Source organism: Amblyraja radiata, chromosome 15 (genome assembly GCF_010909765.2).
Source record: "Amblyraja radiata isolate CabotCenter1 chromosome 15, sAmbRad1.1.pri, whole genome shotgun sequence".
NCBI classification, from domain to species: Eukaryota; Metazoa; Chordata; class Chondrichthyes; order Rajiformes; family Rajidae; genus Amblyraja; species Amblyraja radiata.
Genome location: NC_045970.1, coordinates 25,616,600 through 25,639,733, shown reverse-complemented (window position 1 = coordinate 25,639,733; position 23,134 = coordinate 25,616,600). Strand labels below are relative to the sequence as shown.

The window sequence follows — 23,134 nt, the reverse complement described above, 5'->3', positions numbered from 1 at the left end:
AAGGGACAGAAGTTTAGGGGTAACATGAGGGGGAACTTCTTTACTCAGAGAGTGGTGGCTGTGTGGAATGAGCTTCCAGTGAAGGTGGTGGAGGCAGGTTCGTTTTTATCATTTAAAAATAAATTGGATAGTTATATGGACGGGAAAGGGATGGAGGGTTATGGTCTGAGCGCAGGTAGATGGGACTAGGGGAGTGTACGTGTTCGGCACGGACTAGAAAGGGTCGAGATGGCCTGTTTCCGTGCTGTAATTGTTATATGGTTATTTTGTGTCTTTGGTGTAAACCAGCATCTACAGGAACATCCTACACCAAATATTGGGCAACAACTAGTTGGACTACATCTCCCACAAGGCAGCTGGAGGCGGAGAGTAGGCGGGCTCCGGGCTCACACGCCCCCTGCAGGATCGGAGGGCTCACGACGCCGGCCAGGAGCCCAGCATCAGGAAGGGGTTCCGCTGGGCGGCGAGTCGCTTGCAGCCTCTGTCTCCTTGTGTGTGTGTGTCTATGTGTGTGATGTGCCGGTGCGTTCGCTGTCTCCCACACAGCGGAGACACGCCGAGGGGAAGCCAGAGGCAGAGAGTCCAGCTCGGCGAGCAGCCTTAGAGAGGAAAGCGCAAGCTGACAGGAGCAGGGAAGAGCTTTTCCTGAGCCACATATCTCTGCAGGTCAATGGAGCTGGAGAATATAGTCGCCAATACGGTCCTGCTGAAAGCCAGAGAAGGTAAGGGGGGGGATCAAAAAGCTGCAGCCTCGGGGGGTTGTGCAGAGGGGGTTTGTTTCAGTGTTCATTTGTGACGAGAGGGATTGAACGGATGAAGAAACAGCAGCAAATTAATTATTTTTGCAATCAAGAGCTCAAATACACTTTTTTTTCATGACTTGTTGAGAGGAGCTGAGGGATTTCCTGGTGAGATGTGAATGTCTCACTGCGCGAGTTTCTGGTGAATCGAGAGGCTGGCATTTCTCAGCAATGGTTGGTTTTACTGAACACCAATATCCATGGTGTGTGTGTGTGTGTCTACACCCGCGACCACCAATATGCCCTGTTCTCTCCCTTTTGATCGTCTTTTCGGCTGGGCTGGGGGGTGGCGCCGGTCCGAGATCTGAGCTCTTCTTTGAATAGAAAATGTTGTACATGGACATCACGTTCTGGTCGCCAGTGCAAGAATCTTTCTTGCGGAACTTGCAATAATAGTAGGCTTCCGTGCAAAGGAAGACCCTGACATCTTTCCGATATTAGATCATATCGTCGTAGAAACATTCTCTCCGCTGCTATATGTGATTGGATGGATGTATATATAACCTCTCCCCCAAGAATATAGATGCACGATCGATTGTCCGGGCAGCTTAAAGGCTGCTAATTGAATTCGTGTTAAATTTTGTCCATGAGATGCAGATGGATATTTGGGCGATGTGTTCCCCCTTTGGCAGCTCCTTGCCTTTGGGTTTACCTTTTTTTTCCTGGAAAAAGGTGGCAGTGTATGATGGGGGTGGGAGAGAGAGAGGGGGCCAATGCATTGACTTCTATGTGACTGGTTTCCAAAAAAGGTTTTGCATTTGCACTCGTTAAAAAAAAACACCCTACTCATTTAACGAGATGCAGTACGTCTGTGAGCCTGGAAGTGGCTTCAGTTGCATTGCAATCTGCACATCACGTTCGTCTGGTGATAGACGTCACCCCAGGGCTTTCTATCTCACCTAGCCGTGTTCTTGCGGGATTTGTTTTCCACTCTAATTCGAATGACGAGAGGGAGGGGGTGTGAGTTTCGTATCGACGGGCTCCCAAAACATAGATTAAAAAAACCCACAATAGATAGACGTCTATCTAAACCAGCGTCAGTTACTGTATCTGTCTGTGATGTCAAGATGCTTATTCGTTTTCAAGAGACTGCATTTATTTCTGAATGGTGTGATGTGAGTCTGTGGCTCAGACTTGGGTTAAACGATTTCGAATTATTTTTTATTGCAGTGTGATTTGGCCTTCAGATATGAAAACATGCAGGAAAATGCAACATTTTTTTTTAATGTGAGCGCTGTGTGGCTTCATCTGAGCGTGTGTGTGTGTGTGTGTGTTTTGAGGCAATTTTGTAAATGCGCAGAGCTTTGTGTAACTAGGATTGGACAGGAAATAATTGGCATGAGCAAAACCCGAGTGGCCGAAGAAGAAAAGGGCGTCTGTTACGCTTTCACACATTTTAGCACATTACATTTTCTGTAACTGACGTTAGATGGCAGAGGTTTCCGGAAGCTGCGACTAGGAACCAGGGGATTGTAGCTTTTACGCACGTTTCTGCTTTTGCTAACGTATGGCTGATAACGTGGATATTGCATTACATTTGCACTCGGCAGGCATACATGTCAAATAAATTGTATGCGATGAGTTGACAGCGGAGACGGAGGGATTAGTGCACCGTGCCTTACTCTGCTCGAATATAATTCACAGTTTTTTGTTCCACGTAAGAATTAATTAATCATCCGCAGCATTTCGGAGTAATATAGTATATTACTAATATAAAACATTTGTAATAAATACTAAAACAATTGTCTTGATAAGCAAGTGAAATAAGATGTTCAGAATTGCAGCATTCATATATGTATTGTGTCCATCAGGGTTGTTTGGATTTTGAGGCATCACATTACATTACATTATATCTATATGAATACACTGTATTATAGTTTTGGAATGTATCTTGCTAGCATCACTTTTCTGCCAACATTGAAGGGCATTACAATGCAAAAGTATTGTATTGGAATTGTAGTTTTTTTTGGAATGGACAATATTGAAAAGCATCAGTGGGATGCCGAAACTAGTCATAGAGAGAGATACAGCAGGGAAACAGGATCTTCAACCCACCAAGTCCACACCGATCATCAACCACCCATTCTTACACCAATTCTAGCCTACTATATTTTATTCTCCCCGTATTCCCATCAAGTACCCTGCTTCCTAAATTCTACAGGGCAAGATGAGCAAGTTTGCTGATGAAACAAAAGTTAGTGGTTTTGCAGATAGTGAAGATGGTTGTGAGCGATTGCAGCAGGATCTGGATCGATTGGGCAGGTGGGCGGCGTATGGAACAAGCTGTCAGACGAAGTAGTTGAGGCTGGGACTATCCCATTGTTTAAGAAGCAGTTAGACAGGCTGGGAGGGATATGGACCAAGCACAGGCAAGTGGGACATTGTTGGCCAGTGTGGGCGAGTTGGGCCGAAGGGCCTGTTTTCCACACTATATCACTCTACCACTCATCTACACATAGAAAGCATTTGTAGAAACAATTTGCAGAAATAATCAGGATCACAAGAGAAGAATGATGGGGAGCAGAGGGAATAGTGTATTCATTAGGTTAGGATTCCTCCTTTAATGCGTGTGACCCGATTCAATAAGGCCAGCTCTGTTATGGAATATGAAATGGATCTCGGGGACCAGCACAGAGTATCCTTTATATATTGCCTGTAGAATTCTGCCTTGTTTCAGGCTTGTTACATTTTAGTTCTGCTTGTTGTTGCTAATGAAGCATCATAGTTGCATTATACTCCTTATTTGTCACATGCGATCTGGATTTTTTTTAAAGTAGTGCTTCCTTTTAAATTAAAACATACTGTGATGCTAAAGTTGTGAGATGAAAATTAATTTGACTATTAATCTTTTGTTAAATAAATAGGGTCCAGTTTGTTGGCACTGACACCAGTTCCATTATTATATTTTAGAAAATCAAAAACAGATCTGAAAATGCTGGAAATAATTAGCTAGTTAAGCAGCATCAGTGGAGAGTGACAATGTTGATGTTTCAAGTTAATACCTTTCATCAGAACCCTAATGAAAGTCTTAATTGACGAAACACCAACTCTGTTTCCCTCTCCGGAGACTTCTCAGCCTGCCGTGTATTTCCAATTCCAATGCTAGTGGAATGCGAGCTAATGTATGACAATCACTAAAGTATTATTCGTAGGATGAAAAAACGTCCCCTATTTGTGTGAAACAAGTTCAATGCTGCAATTACTGAAACATTTTGTGTTATTAGACTGGCAAATATGTCCATTGTAAATCTATTTTATGTATAATGTACAATATAATTGATAAGGCTGAGAGTCAGAGGAGAGGGAGTTTAGAGATTTGGAAGGATAAGGTGTGAAAATGACAGGTCAAAGCAGATTTGTGATAAGGAAATGTAGAATGGTTCATTGTTAGCTGAGGGGAAGGTGACAAGGAGGCATACAATCATTAAATTAATCAGAAGGACAGTGAAACTAGTCGGACACTATTCCGACATTGGAGGAGGCTCAGGACAGAAAGCTCAGTATGGGAATGGAGGTGGGTGGGGGGGTTAAAGTGTTTTGCAACTAGGAAATCGCGTAGGCCTAGGTGGACTCTGCGGAGGTGTTCAGCGAAATGATCGCCGAGCCTGCACTTGGTCTCGCCGATATATGTGTAGAATACTGCTGGTGTACAGGGTGATCGCAGGTTGGTGTGGACAAAGTGGGCTGAAGGGCCTGCTTCCATGCTGTATCTCTAAAGACTAAAGAGTCTTGGCCAATGTTTTATCCTTCAATCCTATCCTTTAAAAACCTCCCCATTTGTGGGAATCTCCAGTTCTCTGTTGCACTTTCCTACACTACGCCAAAAAATATCCTCAAAAGCAAATAATTGACTTTAAAGCACTTTGGGTTATCTCAAGGTTGTGAAAAATCCCATTTAAATATGTTAATTATCTTTTAACTGTCACTCCATTAGAAAGGAGGCAAAAATGAGAAAAGGGCAACAGTGCTCTGTTCATATAATTTATATATAATTTTTAATGTGGGGAGAACAGACCGTTTTCATATATGTATGTCACTTGCAAAAGTCAGGCAATAACTTGGCATAAGATATTTAAGTTATACAAAACTGCTGAGCAAGTCAAGGTTTGCCATGGTGGCATTTTATCTTTTATTTGTTTACTAAAATGAGAAGAACACAACATTGAAAAATTGTACTTTAACTTTACAGAGCCATGTGGCATTGTGTAATTTAAAGGGCACCTTTCACTCTTAATTTTAGGCTTTCTAGGCAACGTCTAAATGAAAACATGAAATACCATGCCATAAATCCAACATGGGTTTGATTGCAAATCCATCGTTCTGTGTCTCTTACTATAAGCTTGTTTTAGGTAGTGCTCACAATTGTTAATAATTGTATCTAAGTGTATTAATGATGAGATTTAACTGGATAATCTGGATTCTTGTCATTTGTTTGCTGTGAAACCAGAGGCAATATTTTGCATACAATTGCAAATCCAAATGGCTCCTGGTTAAAATAAGACTTCAAATGCTGGAGTAACTCAACAGGTCATGCAGCATCTTTGGAGAACATGGATAAATGACATCACCTGTGCATACTGTTAACCAGTATCTGCACTTCCTTGTGTCTGCCCGTTAGTTACACCAGCAAAGCTTCTGATCATTTTTTATCAATATTAATTGGATAACACCTCTATTTTGGTTAAAAAGCATCTGAATCGCCCCAGCAATTTATTGAGTAATCTGACATTTCTCTGGCTATTGGCACCGATTTGTCCTTTTCCACCTCAATGTATGGCATCGGTTCAGATTTCTAGGAGTTTATGTCCTTTAATATGTGTTAAGCTTCGTTTATATCCTGAGGTCTTTTAGTAGATTTTGTCTGGGGATAATCAAATATAGATTCAACATTTTAAAAAGCAAAGTTCTAAAACAGCTTATTGTTTCAACGTATACAGCCGTGCTTCTTTTTGCCATTCGAGCATATTGATTCAACCCACAAGTAGCTCTGAAAGCTGTAAATATAACAACATGCTTGCCAGAATTGTGATGTTTTGGTGCATTTTAACTCTCTCTCCCACGCACACGCGCGCACACACACACACACGCAGACACACACAAAGATAGAGACACACACACTATTAAAATCATGAGTTCTGTGTTACTTGCCATTTTGTTAAGGTCCAGAATGCAGAAAAAAAAATCATATTAGAAAGCCACCTTGGCAGACAGTACTTATACTTATATTTGACCTAAGAGTGAAGTGGCCACTTTCTGGTTGAAACATCAATATCAAGACATTTGATTTGGCAAATCATCCAGTTTGGAAGCAGAACGGCATTTAATGCAACTAATTTGAATTTTGCATACTATTCTCTGTAACATTTGGCAAAATAATTTGCATAAAGATTGCTGAATGCAGTAAGTCCTTCATACAAATGAAACTTTTCTCATTCACTTGCTCACGGGTGGTACAGCATTTCATTGAGTTGCCGCAGAAATCCAGGCTTCAATCCTGATCTTGGATGCTGTCTGTGTGGAATGTGCCTGAGGGTTTGTGGGTTTTCACTGAATGCTCTGGTTTCCTCCTGCATTCCACTGACATACTGGTTAATTGGTTAATTAACTAATGAAAAAATAACCCTGCAGAGTAGATGTGGCAAAAAATATTCAAAGGAGAATTGGTGGGCATGTGTGTGAGCGAGTATGTTGCAGGGGTACAGGGAAATGAGGGGGGATAGGGCAGTGAAAATCAAACTGCAGGACAAACTCAGCTGGTCAGGCAGCATCTGTGGAGGGAAATGGCAGACAGCATTTTAATTCGGAATTGAAGAAGGGTCCTGACCTAAATTGTCGTTTCTTCATTTCCATTGAAAGATGCTGCCGGACCTGTAGAGTTTCTCCATCTATTCATTTTTCTTCCACAATAAGATGGTTGGGGATTGCTCAGCTGTTGGCTGGGATGGGTCCTTTGGGCCAAATGGCCTTCTCGTGCATTGTAATAATTAAAATGACAACTTTCAACCAATTCTGATTGTTTAGAGGATCTAGTTTCCAGTGTATTGCACTGTCAGGCTTCGGGGACGCACTGAGCTAGCCAACTCAGAGTTATGCATTTATGAAAGCGGTTAGTCTACTATTTACTTTGGCCATCACATCTTTAAATAACTGAATATGTTTCTTTATCCAAAATCTGATCTGAAAATTGTAATTAGCCACAGTGACCTGCTTTCAGACATCATAAATTCACATGGGGATATGGCCAGTACTTTTTCCGGGCAACCTTCTTTTCCTCTCTGAACACCATAAAACGAGCATCATAGAAAATGGTTATTTCCTATTGGACTTACTGCCTGTAATCAAACATTTTAATGTGCTGTACGATTTGAAGAGACATTTTCTGAAGATAATATGAATGCAACATCTTAGATTCTTGATGTTAATGGAGATGTTTGCTTTTGAGATGTTGCATATTTACCTACAGGGACTTGTAAATTTATGCTATAACTTCACTGCTCTTTCAAATATGGTTTTAAAAATCCATGTGTTGTGTATTGTGTCTTCATTTATAATTAAAGTGGGCTATCAATACGACTGAAATAATGTATTACACATTTAGTCAAACAGATCTATACTGTATGTGGTAGAGACATTTTCTCTTCCATGTGAAACTTGCAAATGACTTGATAACTGAAACTATTTTCTATTTCCAGCGTGACTTCACTGGATCAGTGAAGAGGTTGGAGTTACATTGTAATAAGATTTTGGTCAATCGTATAAATTATTATTTCTATTGACTATTGTGTTCCTAATGCCTCTTAATATTTACAATTACAAATTTTGTAGTTATGAATTATTGGGGATGCCTGATTTCTAATTTATGAATGTGATCCATTAATGTAAATTTGATAGATATTTCATTTTGTAACTCGGTGTGAATTTATTTTTTCTTAATGTTTTGAATTGAGTATATATTTGTTCCTTGTTTGTTGAGCCTGGGAATCGTGCACCATTCATTTGATTCAGATTGTTGAAAAATATAGTTGCCTCTCCATCACTTCGTGAAGTAGCATTGATTTCTAAAGGGGAGTCTTTCCTAGTCGGATGTAGAATTAACTGCCTGCTCCCATAAATCAGTCTATAGAAGGGTCTCAACCTGAAACATCACCTATTCCTTCTCTCCAAAGATGCTGCCTGTCCCACTGAGTTACTCCAGCATTTTGTGTCTACCCATAAACCAACATCTCTTCTCCAACTTTCTGTAATTAAGCAAGCTTAAAGATAACACTGATCCATGCCTGGTTTCTTTACACAGACATTAGTGGAGAAACCAGGCATCTAAAGACCCAACAGTTATGAGGAAATTGATTTTATCAGAGACAGAGTGACTGAGCACTTAGATAAACATCAGTTAATTAGAGCAATCGGTCTGGATTTGTGAAGAGTACATTGAGCCTGATTAACCCAGCTGAACTTTGTGAAGATGTCACTCATGTGGTCGATCATCTTCGACAATCCCTTGGGCTCAACAATGACTTGTTTCTGCTGCAGTTCAGTGGGTTCTCATATTTTTCCTCTTTCCTAATGACAAAGAAGGAGGTTATGAAGCTCATTGAATCTATGCTGGCTGATAGATCATTCCCATTTCCCCACCTATATCCCTGCCCCTGTTCTCTCTCATATACCCATCGACTCAACAGTGATTCCTCAACCAACCAGCTTCATCTACTGGTAATTTACATGAACCAATTATCTAATCAAACCACACACTTTGGGATTGGGATCACGGAGACATGGCTCCAGGGTGACCAAGGCTGGGAGCTGAACATCCAGGGATATTCAATATTCAGGAGGGATAGAGAGAAAGGAAAAGGAGGTGGGGTAGCGTTGCTGATTAGAGAGGAGATTAACGCAATGGAAAGGAAGGACATTAGTTTGCAGGATGTGGAATCGGTATGGGTAGAGCTGCGAAACACTAAGGGGCAGAAAACGCTGGTGGGTGTTGTGTACAGGCCACCTAACAGTAGTAGTGAAGTTGGAGATGGTATCAAACAGGAAATTAGAAATACGTGCGACAAAGGCAAAACCGTTATAATGGGTGACTTCAATCTACATATAGATTGGGTGAATCAAATTGGCAGGGGTGCTGAGGAAGAGGATTTCTTGGAATGTATGCGGGATAGTTATCTAAATCAACATGTAGAGGAACCAACGAGAGAGCAGGCTATTTTAGACTGGGTATTGAGTAATGAGGAAGGGTTAGTTAGCAGTCTTGTTGTACATGCCCCCTTGGGCAAGAGTGACCATAATATGGTTGAGTTCTTCATTAGGATGGAGAGTGACATTGTTAATTCAGAAACAATGGTTCTGAACTTAAAGAAAGGTAACTTTGAGGGTATGAGACGTGAATTGGCCAAGATTGACTGGCAATTAATTCTAAAAGGGTTGACGGTGGATATGCAATGGAAGACATTTAAAGACTGCATGGATGAACTACAAAAATTGTTCATCCCAGTTTGGCAAAAGAATAAATCAGGGAAGGTAGTGCATCCGTGGATAACAAGGGAAATCAGGGATAGTATCAAAGCGAAGGATGATGCGTACAAATTAGCCAGAAAAAGCAGCATACTTTTTGGGACTGGGAGAAATTCAGAGACCAGCAGAGGAGGACAAAGGGCTTAATTAGGAAAGGAAAAATAGATTATGAAAGAAAACTGGCAGGGAACATAAAAACTGACTGCAAAAGTTTTTATAGATATGTGAAAAGAAAGAGATTAGTTAAAACAAATGTAGGTCCCTTGCAGTCAGAAACGGGTGAGTTGATCATGGGGAACAAGGATATGGCGGACCAATTGAATAACTACTTTGGTTCCGTCTTCACTAAGGAAGACATAAATAATCTGCCGGAAATAGCAGGGGACCGCGGGTCAAAGGAGTTGGAGGAATTGAGTGAAATCCAGGTTAGCCGGGAAGTGGTGTTGGGTAAATTAAATGGATTAAAGGCCGATAAATCCCCAGGGCCAGATAGGCTGCATCCCAGAGTACTTAAGGAAGTAGCTCCAGAAATAGTGGATGCATTAGTAATAATCTTTCAAAACTCTTTAGATTCTGGAGTAGTTCCTGAGGATTGGCGGGTAGCAAACGTAACCCCACTTTTTAAGAAGGGAGGGAGAGAGAAAACGGGGAATTACAGACCAGTTAGTCTAACATCGGTAGTGGGGAAACTGCTAGAGTCAGTTATTAAAGATGGGATAGCAGCACATTTGGAAAGTGGTGAAATCATTGGACAAAGTCAGCATGGATTTACAAAAGGTAAATCATGTCTGACAAATCTTATAGAATTTTTCGAGGATGTAACTAGTAGCGTGGATAGGGGAGAACCAGTGGATGTGGTGTATCTGGACTTCCAGAAGGCTTTCGACAAGGTCCCACATAAGAGATTAGTTTACAAACTTAAAGCACACGGCATTGGGGGTTCAGTATTGATGTGGATAGAGAACTGGCTGGCATACAGGAAGCAAAGAGTAGGAGTAAACGGGTCCTTTTCACAATGGCAGGCAGTGACTAGTGGGGTACCGCAAGGCTCAGTGTTGGGACCCCAGCTATTTACAATATATATTAATGATCTGGATGAGGGAATTGAAGGCAATATCTCCAAGTTTGCGGATGACACTAAGCTGGGGGGCAGTGTTAGCTGTGAGGAGGATGCTAGGAGACTGCAAGGTGACTTGGATAGGCTGGGTGAGTGGGCAAATGTTTGGCAGATGCAGTATAATGTGGATAAATGTGAGGTTATCCATTTTGGTGGCAAAAACAGGAAAGCAGACTATTATCTAAATGGTGGCCGACTAGGAAAAGGGGAGATGCAGCGAGACCTGGGTGTCATGGTACACCAGTCATTGAAAGTGGGCATGCAGGTGCAGCAGGCAGTGAAGAAAGCGAATGGTATGTTAGCTTTCATAGCAAAAGGATTTGAGTATAGGAGCAGGGAGGTTCTACTGCAGTTGTACAGGGTCTTGGTGAGACCACACCTGGAGTATTGCGTACAGTTTTGGTCTCCAAATCTGAGGAAGGACATTATTGCCATAGAGGGAGTGCAGAGAAGGTTCACCAGACTGATTCCTGGGATGTCAGGACTGTCTTATGAAGAAAGACTGGATAGACTTGGTTTATACTCTCTAGAATTTAGGAGATTGAGAGGGGATCTTATAGAAACTTACAAAATTCTTAAGGGGTTGGACAGGCTAGATGCAGGAAGATTGCTCCCGATGTTGGGGAAGTCCAGGACAAGGGGTCACAGCTTAAGGATAAGGGGGAAATCCTTTAAAACCGAGATGAGAAGAACTTTTTTCACACAGAGAGTGGTGAATCTCTGGAACTCCCTGCCACAGAGGGTAGTCGAGGCCAGTTCATTGGCTATATTTAAGAGGGAGTTAGATGTGGCCCTTGTGGCTAAGGGGATCAGAGGGTATGGAGAGAAGGCAGGTACGGGATACTGAGTTGGATGATCAGCCATGATCATATTGAATGGCGGTGTAGGCTCGAAGGGCCGAATGGCCTACTCCTGCACCTAATTTCTATGTTTCTATGTTAGTGGAGGAAACCAACATGATCACAAGGAGAATGTTCATATTGCACACAGACAGCGCTGCAGGTCAGGATTTAACTGGGTTCCTGGAGCAGTGAAGAATAAGATCTACCTGCTCTGCCTCAGTGCACTGGGTGTCGTGGATAGGCTGGTGAGTCTTGCGTAGGACCTGCAAACATAGCTGCAGGTGGGGATGGATAGGCAGCTAAAGATGTCGTACCTGCTTCCTGCTGTTTGCACATGATTTCTGCATGATCCCATCGCAGATTCTCAAGGTACAAGTTTCTTTCCTGGTTGCTTCTTCTCAGGAATTGAAGATATCAGATTTTTCCAAGATGAGCTGAGACTCAATCTTGGCTTGGAAAAGGATGGTGGCTTTGGACAGTTTGGATGACGTGGAGAGATGGATTTGGTTAATTAGACCTCACCAGTGCTTTGAGGTGCCTGTCATAACTGTCCATATTACTGGGTCATACAGGAGGCTGGTTGGTAGACAATGATAGACACAACGTGTTGGTGTAGCTCTGCGGGTCAGGCAGCATCTCCGGAGATAAAGGACAGGTGATGTCCAGGATTGTTCTTCAGACTTCAGCACTTTGGTATAAACCAGCATCTGCAGTTCATTGTTTCTACATTGGTTGTCAATTAGCTTGTTTTTTTGATTTGAGGTCAAATGCACTATTCTTTAGGCAGACAATGGCTGTTCTGGTGCACATGCAGTTGTAATAAATTATACCATCAATGTTTGCCTTCATTGAAAGATGACTTCTGCGATATATGGAAAGTGAATCTTTTTTCCAAGGTCTCTTCAGGGTATTTTGTAGATATTTAGAGACTTTGTGCAGCAGGTTTGGTTTGTGGTGGACATGGGTCTTCTTGACAGCAAATGCATGGCCAGACCACATGCAACACCTCTCACTTGAAGATGATTAGGAGCTCCTCCTCTAATTGCACATGTATACAAGTGTTGCCGTCCTATTGTAATTTGATTACTGAGATCAGGGGATCTTGAGCCAGGAGTGAGGATGATGTAGATTGAAGAGTTTCCAATTATCTACCCTGGGTGGAGAGGTGGAGTTCACTTCGAGCAGGTGTGAGGTGTTGCACATTGGGAGGACAAATGTAAGGAGAAGGTGTACAGGTGATGGCAAGACTCTTAGCCAGTGAGGCAGAGATAGATAATTTCTTGATTAGTACAGGCATCAGAGGTTTGGAGAGAGGGCAGTAGAATGGGGTTAAGAAGGGAAGATAGAAGGGAAGATGAATGGTGGAGTAGACTTGATGGGACGATGGGCCTAATTCTACTCCTATCGATTATGAACCTACGACTTATGACCTAACCACATTGATGTGCCGACAGGTCATGGGGTCAAGATCCATTGCTCCCTGAAAGTGCAAGCACGAGTAGATACAGTGATAAAGAAGGCGTATGATATGCTCGCCCTCATTGTTCGGGGCATTGAGTAGTTGAGTCAGAAAGTCAGATGTAGTGCTATCAGTCTTTTGTTTCATTTGGAGTATGTTTTGGTCAACCCATTACAGGAAGGATGTCGAACCTTTGGGGAAGCTGTAGCTGCCTGGATTAAGTGTTAACAGCAACAGAGAGAGTCATAGAATCATACATCATAGAAACAGGCCCTTTGGCCCAAAATGACCATGCCAATCACGATGCTCCATCTACACTACTCCCACCTGACCATGGTCCATCTTAGTCCAAACCTTCCCTATTCAAGTACCTGTTCAAATATCTTTTAACATTAAGAGATTAGACAAACTTGTATTGTTTTCTCTGGAATGCCAGAGGTTGAGGGGAGACCTGATAGAAGCAAATACAATTATGAGAGGCATTGACAGTCAGAAAATGTCCAACATTAGAGGGCATAGCTACAAGGTGAGAGGGGGAAAGTTTAATGGAAATGTGCGGGAAGTTTTTTTACACAGAGGCTGGTGGGATCCTGGAAGGGGCAGTGCTGGAGGCAGATATGATAGTGGCGTTTCAGAGGCTTTTGCATAGGCACGTGGAAGTGCAGGGAATGGAGGGATATGTATCATGTACAGCTGGTGAGATAAGTTTAGCTTGGCATCATGTTTGGCACAAACATTGTGGGCTGAAGGGCCTATTCCTGTGCTGTCTTGTTCTGTTAATTCCCTAATTTTGGATAACTTGCTCCCTCCTGGTCCTTTCACCCACCTAGATTCTCCCACTGATCACCTTATACTTTTCTCCCAACCACTCCATCTGCCCATCACCCACACATTCTTCCTATCAGGTCTCCTCTTTGTGTGGGAAGGAACTGTAGATGCTGGTTTAAACTGAAGATAGATATAAAAAGCTGGAGTAATTCAGCAAGATAGGCAACATCTCTGGAGAGAATGAATGGGTGACATTTTGGGTGGACACCCCTTCTTCAGACTCCTCTCTCTCTGTTCCAATATGTCCACCCCACCTCTCACGCTTTGTCCCATCTTCACATTCCTCTCTGATCAGATTCCATCATCTGCAGCCCCTGCACTCCCAGACGCACGACCTTTCAATCCTGAGCGATTTCTGCAAGGCTTCTTGCTGCTGAAGACTGCTCTTTAAATCCTGACCTAAAGCAACATTGGGCCTTATGTCGATTAGACTATGTGAGAATGGGAGAATGAATATTCTTATTGTGGATCTCCTGAAAGGCTTTGAAAAGGTTTCGCAAAGGAGATTATTAATGACAATGAAGTGCCAGAATTAGAGGTAACCTTGTGAAGTGACATAGGCTGCTGATTGTTTCGTTGGTGTGAAGTTGGGAAAATGAGGAAATGGAAAAGAATGAATACCTGTTCAGCAGTAATACTCGGGGATTTGTAGAGGGCCTTTAGTTTCTCACTATCTATATTAATGATCCCTAAATATATAAATTAGACTTTTTTTAATGATTAGAGAAGTGGAGCAAAGGGATTACAACATCTCACTATGCAAATCCCAAAAAGCTAATGCAAGGGTGTAAAAACAAATTCGAACAGATTGATGGAATTTAAAAGAAGGTAAAGTCTGAAATGAAACACAAAGTTATAATAGCTCAGCCCGTCAGTCAGCATCTGTGATGACATTTCATCAGAAATGAAAAATGGCCCCAGATGTAATAAGTAAAACTGTACGGAAAAGAAAAGCAGAGGATGGGGGAGGATTCGTAAATATCCGAGGTGGAATGGGGGGGTGAATAAATAACAAAACAGATTATAGTCTGATGGATGATGGGGAGACTAACGGAAAAATAAATAATGGGTCTGAGGGGGCTGTAAATGACCAAAGCAGGACCATTACAAGGATCAACTATTCATTGAGAGTTATCCTTTTTCTCAGTGCGGTTAGCTGTAAAAATGTAGACAAGAAACTGCAGATGCTGGTTTACAAAAAGACACAGAGTGCTGGAGTAACTCAGTGGGTCAAGTCACATCTCTAAAGAAAGGTGTAGGAAAGAACTGCAGATGCTAGTTTAAATCGAAGATGGACACAAAATGCTGGAGTAACTCAGCGGGACAGGCAGCATCTGGAGAGTTGGAATGGGTGATGTTTCGGGTGGGGTCTGGTCTCGACCCGAAATGTCACCCATTCCTTCTCTCCAGAGATGCTGCCTGTCCCACTGAGTTACTCCAGCATTCTCTAAAGAAGGCTCCTGACATGAAACGTCACCTATCCATGTTCTCCAAAGATGTTGGCTCACCCGCTGAGCTAACCCAGCACTTTGAACCTTTTCATGTGCTTTAAAGTTTAGTCAGAGTTTGGTCCTTTGATGTGCGTATTCATTTTTAAACTGGAGAAATATGACCTGGGATTGGAAGGATTTGGGGTTGGGTTCACCAGAGTTCTGCCAGAGCTTAAAGGTGTAACTTGTGAAGACAGATTGTACAAACTTAGCTAATATGGTAGAATTTATATTCCTTTGCTGCCACAATGTAGGACTCAACTTTGTTTCTTGAAAACTGCGTAATCCAACAGTTTATGTTGATAGAAGGGATAGATAACTTTCATTTATATAATGTCTTTCATGTCTTCAGGAAATTCAAGAGCACTTCACAGGCAATGGCTTATTTTTGATGTACAATCACCCTCGTTATAAAGGAAACATAACAGCTTTGGTATATTTTGCATTCAGCTGAACATGCAGCTGCTGCCGTGGTTATTAGCTGAAAGAAGAGGGTTCCAACATCATCAAAATACCCCAACTGCACAGAGCAGTCAGTCAGGGTGATAGGGGCAAATTCTGGCAAGGATTTGAGCTCACTGTTTTTGGCTTAGAGGTACAAATGCTAATGAATGAGCCAAATTAACAAATTTATTGGAGGATTGAATGACTGCAACTGTTTACTGTGGATTTAAAATATCACGAAAAATTTTCATAAATAAAAATTGTGAATATTGGACCCTGATCCAAAAGTATATTTTGAATGCCTGTATTTTGTTCTTCCTATTCAGCTCTGGTGTGTACACACTTACCCACGATTAATTACTACATATGCAATTTGTCGATGCTGGTATTGATCCTAACCTTGACCATGCATAATAATCGAGCATCCACAAATCCCTATTGTAAAAAATACCAATGATTTACAATGCTCCCCGCAAAGAAATGTCATCTTATCCTTGACCTAAATGGTTGACCCCTTTACTCTACGATAATAAACTCTCCACTGAGAGGAAGTGACTTCTGTCCATCTCCGCGTGTCAGTTCCTCTCAGAATCTTGTACGTATCGATGGGACCACCTCTTATTCTTGAAAGCTCCGGTGAGCATAGACCTGCCTTTGTTTATTGGTATTGACTGTCTCTCAAAAGGAAATCCTGCTGGTGCCCTCTGTTAGGACTTGCACCTGAAGCATAGCTAATTGTTCAAATTGTTCTTGTCCACAAAACTATAATATAAAACTATAATATAAATTATCTTTTAGAATGGCTAAGATAACATTCAGTTAACAATCATGCTGATTTTTTTTTTGTATGTAATTTTTCCTCGGTTTCCTTATCTCTCTCCCCCCCCCCATCCTCCTCCATCTATATTCTTTCCTCCGCATTTCAAACAACTTCTATCCTTATCTCCTTATTTCACATATTTTGTCTTTTCATCTCTGGCCTTTGTCCAACCAACTGCTAATCAAACCCCTCTCACCTCTATCCACCAATCACTTGTCCCGCCCCCACCTCTCTTCCAGTTTTCTCCTCCCTACTACAATTAGTCTGAAGAAGGATCCCGACTCGAAACCTCGCATATCCATGTCCTCCAGAGATGCTGCCTGAACCGCTGAGTTACTCCAGCACTTGTCTTTTTCTGTAAACCATCATCTGCTATTCCTTGTTGCGAGCATTTCTTTTCTGTCTTCGATATCTCGGGGGGGAAAAAAAATAAAAATAAAAACTGTGGCTTCACAGAATATTCATGGAAACAGTTGACATTCTTTTTACTGGTTACTTGTAGCATTTGCTTATCAATGGACTGGAACATTTGACACGTGCAACGATAAGGTTAAACTATGGATGGATTTCCTATCTATTGCATTCTGGACATACGTTCACGTTTTGGTAAATTTAGTTCTAAATGTTTCCCGTCTTTCTACTGCAACTTCATATCGAAAGTAACATGAGTATTTGGCCTATGAAAGGTGCTTTGAAATTGTTGCAATGCATTCAGTCAAGATATTTTCAGTTGACACTAAATTCAGAGTCACACAGCGTGGAAACCGACCCTTTGCCCCAACTTTCCCGACCAACTACTCATGGATTATAGACACAGAAAGCTGGAGTAACTCAGCGGGACAGGCAGCGTCTCTGGAGAGAAGGAATGGATGACGTTTCGGGTCGAGACCCTTCTTCAGTTCCTTCTTACTCCTTGATTATGCCATGGAGGAGAAATTATCAATGGAATTTAAGCTGAATGGACTGTCTAGGACCTTGACTCTCTCTTCAGATGTTATTGGAATGTAACAATGAACCTTGTACTGAAAATTAAACTTGCCATAATACAGAAATTAATCTTGGGCACCAGTCGAGTGGCCAGCCAGTGAAACTAATGGATCTGAACACTGGGTACGCTGTGTAACAGGCCAAGTTCTGAAATCAACCTGTTCAATCTCCACATATTGTGTGCTTCCACTGGGTGGAATTTATTAATTTGGCACACCCCCTTCATTAATGTCAGCAGTAAGACATGCTATATTTAAGAGGGAGTTAGATGTGGCCCTTGTGGCTAAAGGGATCAGGGGGTATGGAGAGAAGGCAGGGATGGGATACTAAGTTGGATGATCAGCCATGATCATATCGAATGGCGGTGCAGGCTCGAAGGGCCGAATGGCCTACTCCTGCATCTATGTTTCTATGTTTCTATGACATACTGATGGCCACATGCTCACGCATAACCATGCACACACACACAGATACCAGTTTTGTCAAAATGCATGATTAAGCCATCGTAATGTAGCTGTCATTGTCTTTTTGAGCAAAGGTTTTGAAACCGGTTAATGAATGTTGTTCTGCACCTTAAATCCTTAATTACAACAAATATCCAGTGAAGGACACAAAGTGCTGGTGTAACTCAGCAGGTCAGGCAGAGCATGGATGGGTAATGTTTCGGGTCAGGACCCTTCTTCAGACTGGAGAATGGTCGTGACCTGAAACATCACCTATCCATGCTCTCCAGAGATGCTTCCTGACTCGCTGAGTTACTCCAGCACTTTGTGCCCTTTTCTGTAAACCGGCAACAGCAGTTCCTTGATTCTACAAATGTCCAGTAAACTTGTTTGCCTCTTCACTCCCTTACTACTTCCTAACATATTGAATTAGTTCACACTTGCCCTGTTCAGCCTGTCGACTATACATGGTGACTTTAACATCTAAATATTCCATTTATTTAGCTCGTGTTTAATTTTCCTTCTGGATTTTAAAGCATGGTTTAGTTTTGGAAAATGATTAGTAAAGGAAGATACACTGCAATGCTCAACAGGAAAGCAGTCAGGTAGATGGAGATATGAAAGGAACGCCAGTAGGAAGAGAAACAAAGCTGGAAGTGGAACTTTGAAATGTAGGAAGCTAAATAGGGAATGGAAACAAAGGCAGCTAGCATATCAGGTCAGAGTACAAAAAATGTTAAAAGGCCAGATTTGAAGGCAATGCATACTGCAATAAGATGCATGGACTGTAAATGGCTCGATTGTAATCATGTGTTGTCTGTCTGCTGACTGGACAGCACACAACAAAGGTTTTTCACAGTACCACGGTACACATGACAGTAAACCAAACTGAACTGAATTAACAGCACCAATAGTAGCGGAAAGGAAAGGAGGTGAGGTAAAACTTGATAGGGGATGACATCAGTGCATTGCTTTGAAAGGATGAGCAGTACGCGGTGTATCTAAAAGTTGGACGGTAATCGCCAGTGGAAGTTGATTATAGGCCTTGGAATGGTACTTGTGATGTAGGTCATGATATAATTGAAGAAATTAAAGGTGCATTCAAAGGTGAAATATAAGCATGGGTGACTTTAATCTACATATAATCTTGGAAACTTGTCCTTCGGCCCAGCTCGTACATGTCAACCAAGGTTCCATCCTGAGCTAGTCCTATTTAAACGATTGGCCAATATCCCTCTAAACCTTTCCTGTCCATGAACCTGTCCAAATATCTATTAAATACAGTGTGTGCCTCCACTGTTTACACTGGCAGCTTGTTCCATTTATCCAACATTCTTTGTGTGAATAAACTCCCTCTCAGGTCTCCATTAAATCTTCCCCCTTCTTCCCATAAACCTAAGACTCTCCTACCTGAGAAAAAAGTCTGATGCTCCACCTTATCTATGCCCCTCATGAATTGATATGCCTCGATAAAGGTCTCCCCTCAGCCTCCTTCACTCCAAGGAAAACAGTCCCAGCCTATGCAATGTGTCGATGGGCAAGTTTGTACAAATAGAGGATGAATTCTTGGAATGTGTACAAGATGGATTTCTTGATCTGTATGTTGAGGAACCAATTAAGGAACAGACTATACGTAGATCTGGTATGTTCAATGAGAAAGAGCTGTTAATCCTGCTGTAGAGGGGCCCTGGGAAAAGAGTGACTATAGTATGATAGAATGAAATTAAAAACGAACATGATATAGACACTCTAAACAAAGGAAACTCTGAGGAAGTTGATTGTAGTAGATTGGGAAATAAAATTGAAAGGTGCAATAGTGGATAGGCAGTGGCTCACATTTAAATGAGTTGCATATGATTTCTTACATATATACATTTCTTTAAGGCACAAAACGTCAGTAGTAAGAGTAGTGCAACCATGTATTATATGAGAAAATTGAAGATGGTATATCTAAGGAAAGAACATAAGGTTGCTGAAAAAGCAATACGCCTGAGGATTGGGAGTGTTTCAAAATTCAGCAACAAAAGTGATGCAGAAGTGGTGATTCTAAATATATAAGTTAACCAGGGAAAAAGGAGAACAGACAGATTTAAGAAGGGTCTCGACCCAAATCTTCAGGGAGGTGGGTGGATGGGTGGATGAGAGGGTGTCAACAAAGTTAGGGATGAGAAAACAGGGAAGTGACAGGGAACCTTTTATAGCACAACATTACAATAAAGAAAACCCCGTTTGTTTAATTGTGATTTTTGAGGTGCATGTAGTAAAGCAGATGAGTGGTGAATTGCTCAGAGTGCCTTTGACATGGTCCCAAAGGTTAGTGCATGTGGAATTGGGAGTAGTACATTAGCGTGGACTGAGAGTTAGTTAACACTTAGGAATAAAGGGTCATTCAGAGATTGGTAGGTTATGACGTATGGGATACTGTGGATATTTGATCTTGGCTTATCACATATTCACAATCTGTATCGATGGTTTAACTGAGGAACATATATAATGTCTACAAGATTTTCTGATAATGAGAAAGTAAAGGGCCTGTCCCACTTTCACGACCTAATTCACGACCTTTTTTACTCGTGGACATTTTTCATCATGCTAGAAACACGCCCCGACCTACTTGATGCCACGAGTACCTACGACTAGCATCACGACTTCCTACGACCTCGTGACGACCATGTTGTGAGTATGAGTCAAGGGCAAACTCGGCAGAGGTCGTGAATTAGGTCGTGAAAGTGGGACAGGCCCTTTAGCGAGAGTATGAGTACATAGTGCATGGATTAGGGCAGTACAGGAACAAGCCCTTCAATTCTCCAAATGTGGACTAACCAAAGTTTTAGACAACTGCAGCATAATTTCCCAACCTTTATGTTCATTGTCCTGATGGATGAAGGCAAGCATACCAAGTCCTTCTTTATAACTTTAATGGAGCTACAGACTACCTCTCTGCAGCAATGCTCCTGAGGATCACACCAGTTACTGTATATTTCCCTCTTACGCTTCACTTCCCAATACGCATCACCTTACACTTGGTCTCCATCATCCATTTTTCGGCCCAAATTTACAACTGATCTAAATCCTACTGTTTCCTCTGATATCCACAACCCCGATTTTTCTAATCAGGCCACCTACAATTTCATCCAAATTATTAAGATATATGTTACAAACAACAGAGGTTCCAGCACTGGTCTTCCACCACTACCCGCTGCCGTTAATGACCATGCCAAGTTTGGATCCAATTTACCAACTCACTCTGGATCCCATGTGACTTACTTTCTCAAACCAGTAATGACGAGGATGTGAAGAGCTTCATAAAGATATAGACACGCTGAGTGAGTGGGCAACACACTGGCAGGTTTAGTTTAATTTATTGTCATGTGTACCGAGGTACAGTGAAAAGCCTTTACTGCGTACCAACCAGTCAGTGGAAAGACTATACATGATTAATATCGAGCCATCCACAGTGGACAGATACTTGATAAAGGGAATAATGTTTAGTGCAAGATAAAGTCCAGTAAAGCCCAATTAAAGATAGTCCGAGGATGTCCAATGAGGTAGTTAGTAGCTCAGGACCACTCTCTTGTTGATAGGATTGCTCCATTGTCTGATGTACTCCGCAGGTGGAGCTCAATCCTGTACCTGAGCATTTTTTTAAATGGTGAGCAATTTGGAAAACATTGATATTTAAAGGAACTCGGCTAACCTTGTACACTGTCACCGGAAGCTAACATGCATGTGTAGCTTGATTAAGGAGAGCATTATTGCAAAATTATGACATGACTTAGTTACAATTATTTACACAGGACCACGATGAGACTGCACCTGAAGTATTGTGTGCAGTTTTGCTCTCCTTGCTTAAAAACGGATAATTTTATTTTAGTGAGAGTGCAGCAAAGATTTACCAGGCTGGTTCCTGGGTTGGTGATATCTGTTATACAAGAATATATGTAATAGTGGTTCTGGTCTCCGATTGGAGGTGTGGGTTTGAATCCCACCTCTGACACCATGTAATTACCAGGCTCGTGCACATATCGTGCACAAGCTAATTGGCTTGCATGCACAATAGCCAATCTACAGTCTAGGCAAATATTATCTTAGAATATATAAGAAAGCGATATACGTATCTTAAGAGGACGCATCGGGGTGGATATGGGGAGGATGTTTCTCTGTCTAAGGAGTCCAGAATCAAGTCTCAAAACTAAAATGAAAAGTTTTAAAATGAGTGATTGATTGGAATTGTGTGTCCCAGAAGACTAAAAAAAACAGGGATATGTGAATAGGCAGATAGAAATACATACTGTATGATCTTGGTGAATGGTGGAACAGGCCCATCGGTGTGAATAGCTGCAGGTGCTCGAGTTTCCTATTTCTTATGTTTTGATATGTTCAGCAGATGAAGAGGCCACTGGAAAATGTGAGTGACTTCATACTGAGGATATTGATAAATTATTCATAATATTGAAGTAGTTTGCTGCCAATATGACTGCACTCAGATTAATGAATAATCACACCCAAACATCTAATCTTTCATTGGTGTCAGGAAATCTTGCTGACAGGCAAAACACTGTTTGTTCCGCTTCGCTGAAGAATTTGTTGCTATTTTATCTCCAATAATTGTCATTTGCTACCTCATTAATTTTCTTTAGAAATTTAATTTTCGCTTTGTTGATTTGTACAGAGTTTGTGATTTATATATGCTTTTAGTTGGAAAAAATGTGGCTAATTTAGTTAATGTCTCCTCCTAACATTACAAGTTCACTGAATGAAAGCCAAATGGAGAAATACTGAGCCCATCTCACCCACCCAGGGGTTCCTGGAGATTGTCAAGTGTAAGATTTTGCTGGAAGGGATTGAAGTACAGTGACATTTTCCAAGATGTAAAATTATCGTAAAGGGATTTTAAGAGCAAATTAATTAATAAGAGGTGTAGGTCATGTAATCCTTTCAGCCTGATCCACAATTAAATAAGATCATGGCTGATTTTATACCTATGGGTGTGATAGTAAATTGGAGGGCTGACCAGGGGGGTTGGGCGATTAATCCAGAGTCATGGCTTCAAATTTCACCAAGGTAGCTGGAAATTTAAATTATCTTTTAATACCAGATTTATTTAACTATTAAACAAACCTGGTATTAAAAGATAATTAACTCTGCATTGGTGAACATGAACCTCAGTCTGAAGAAGGGTCTCGACCTGAAACGTCACCTATTCCTTCGCTCCATAGATGCTGCCTCACCCGCTGAGTTTCTCCAGCATTTTTGTCTACCTATGAAACTTCTTTCCATCCTTACCCAAGATGAGTTTGAAAAACAAAATGGAATACTCAGAAGGACACAAAGCACTGGAGTAATTTTGGCAGAAGTACATGGATAGGTGATGTTTTGGGTCAGGGCTC

General features: G+C 41.5%; 1 protein-coding gene across 1 annotated transcript in view; it reads left to right on the top strand.

Moving 5' to 3' along the window:
* The first annotated feature begins 423 nt into the window (after positions 1-423).
* The window catches only part of grk5 (G protein-coupled receptor kinase 5), a 233,602-nt gene continuing 210,891 nt past the window's right edge, over positions 424-23,134 (top strand). Inside the window, exon 1 of the mRNA XM_033033840.1 lies at positions 424-722. Within this exon, the coding sequence (XP_032889731.1) occupies positions 671-722 (52 nt within the window). The 5' untranslated portion in view covers positions 424-670. The remainder of the gene's footprint in view (positions 723-23,134) is intronic.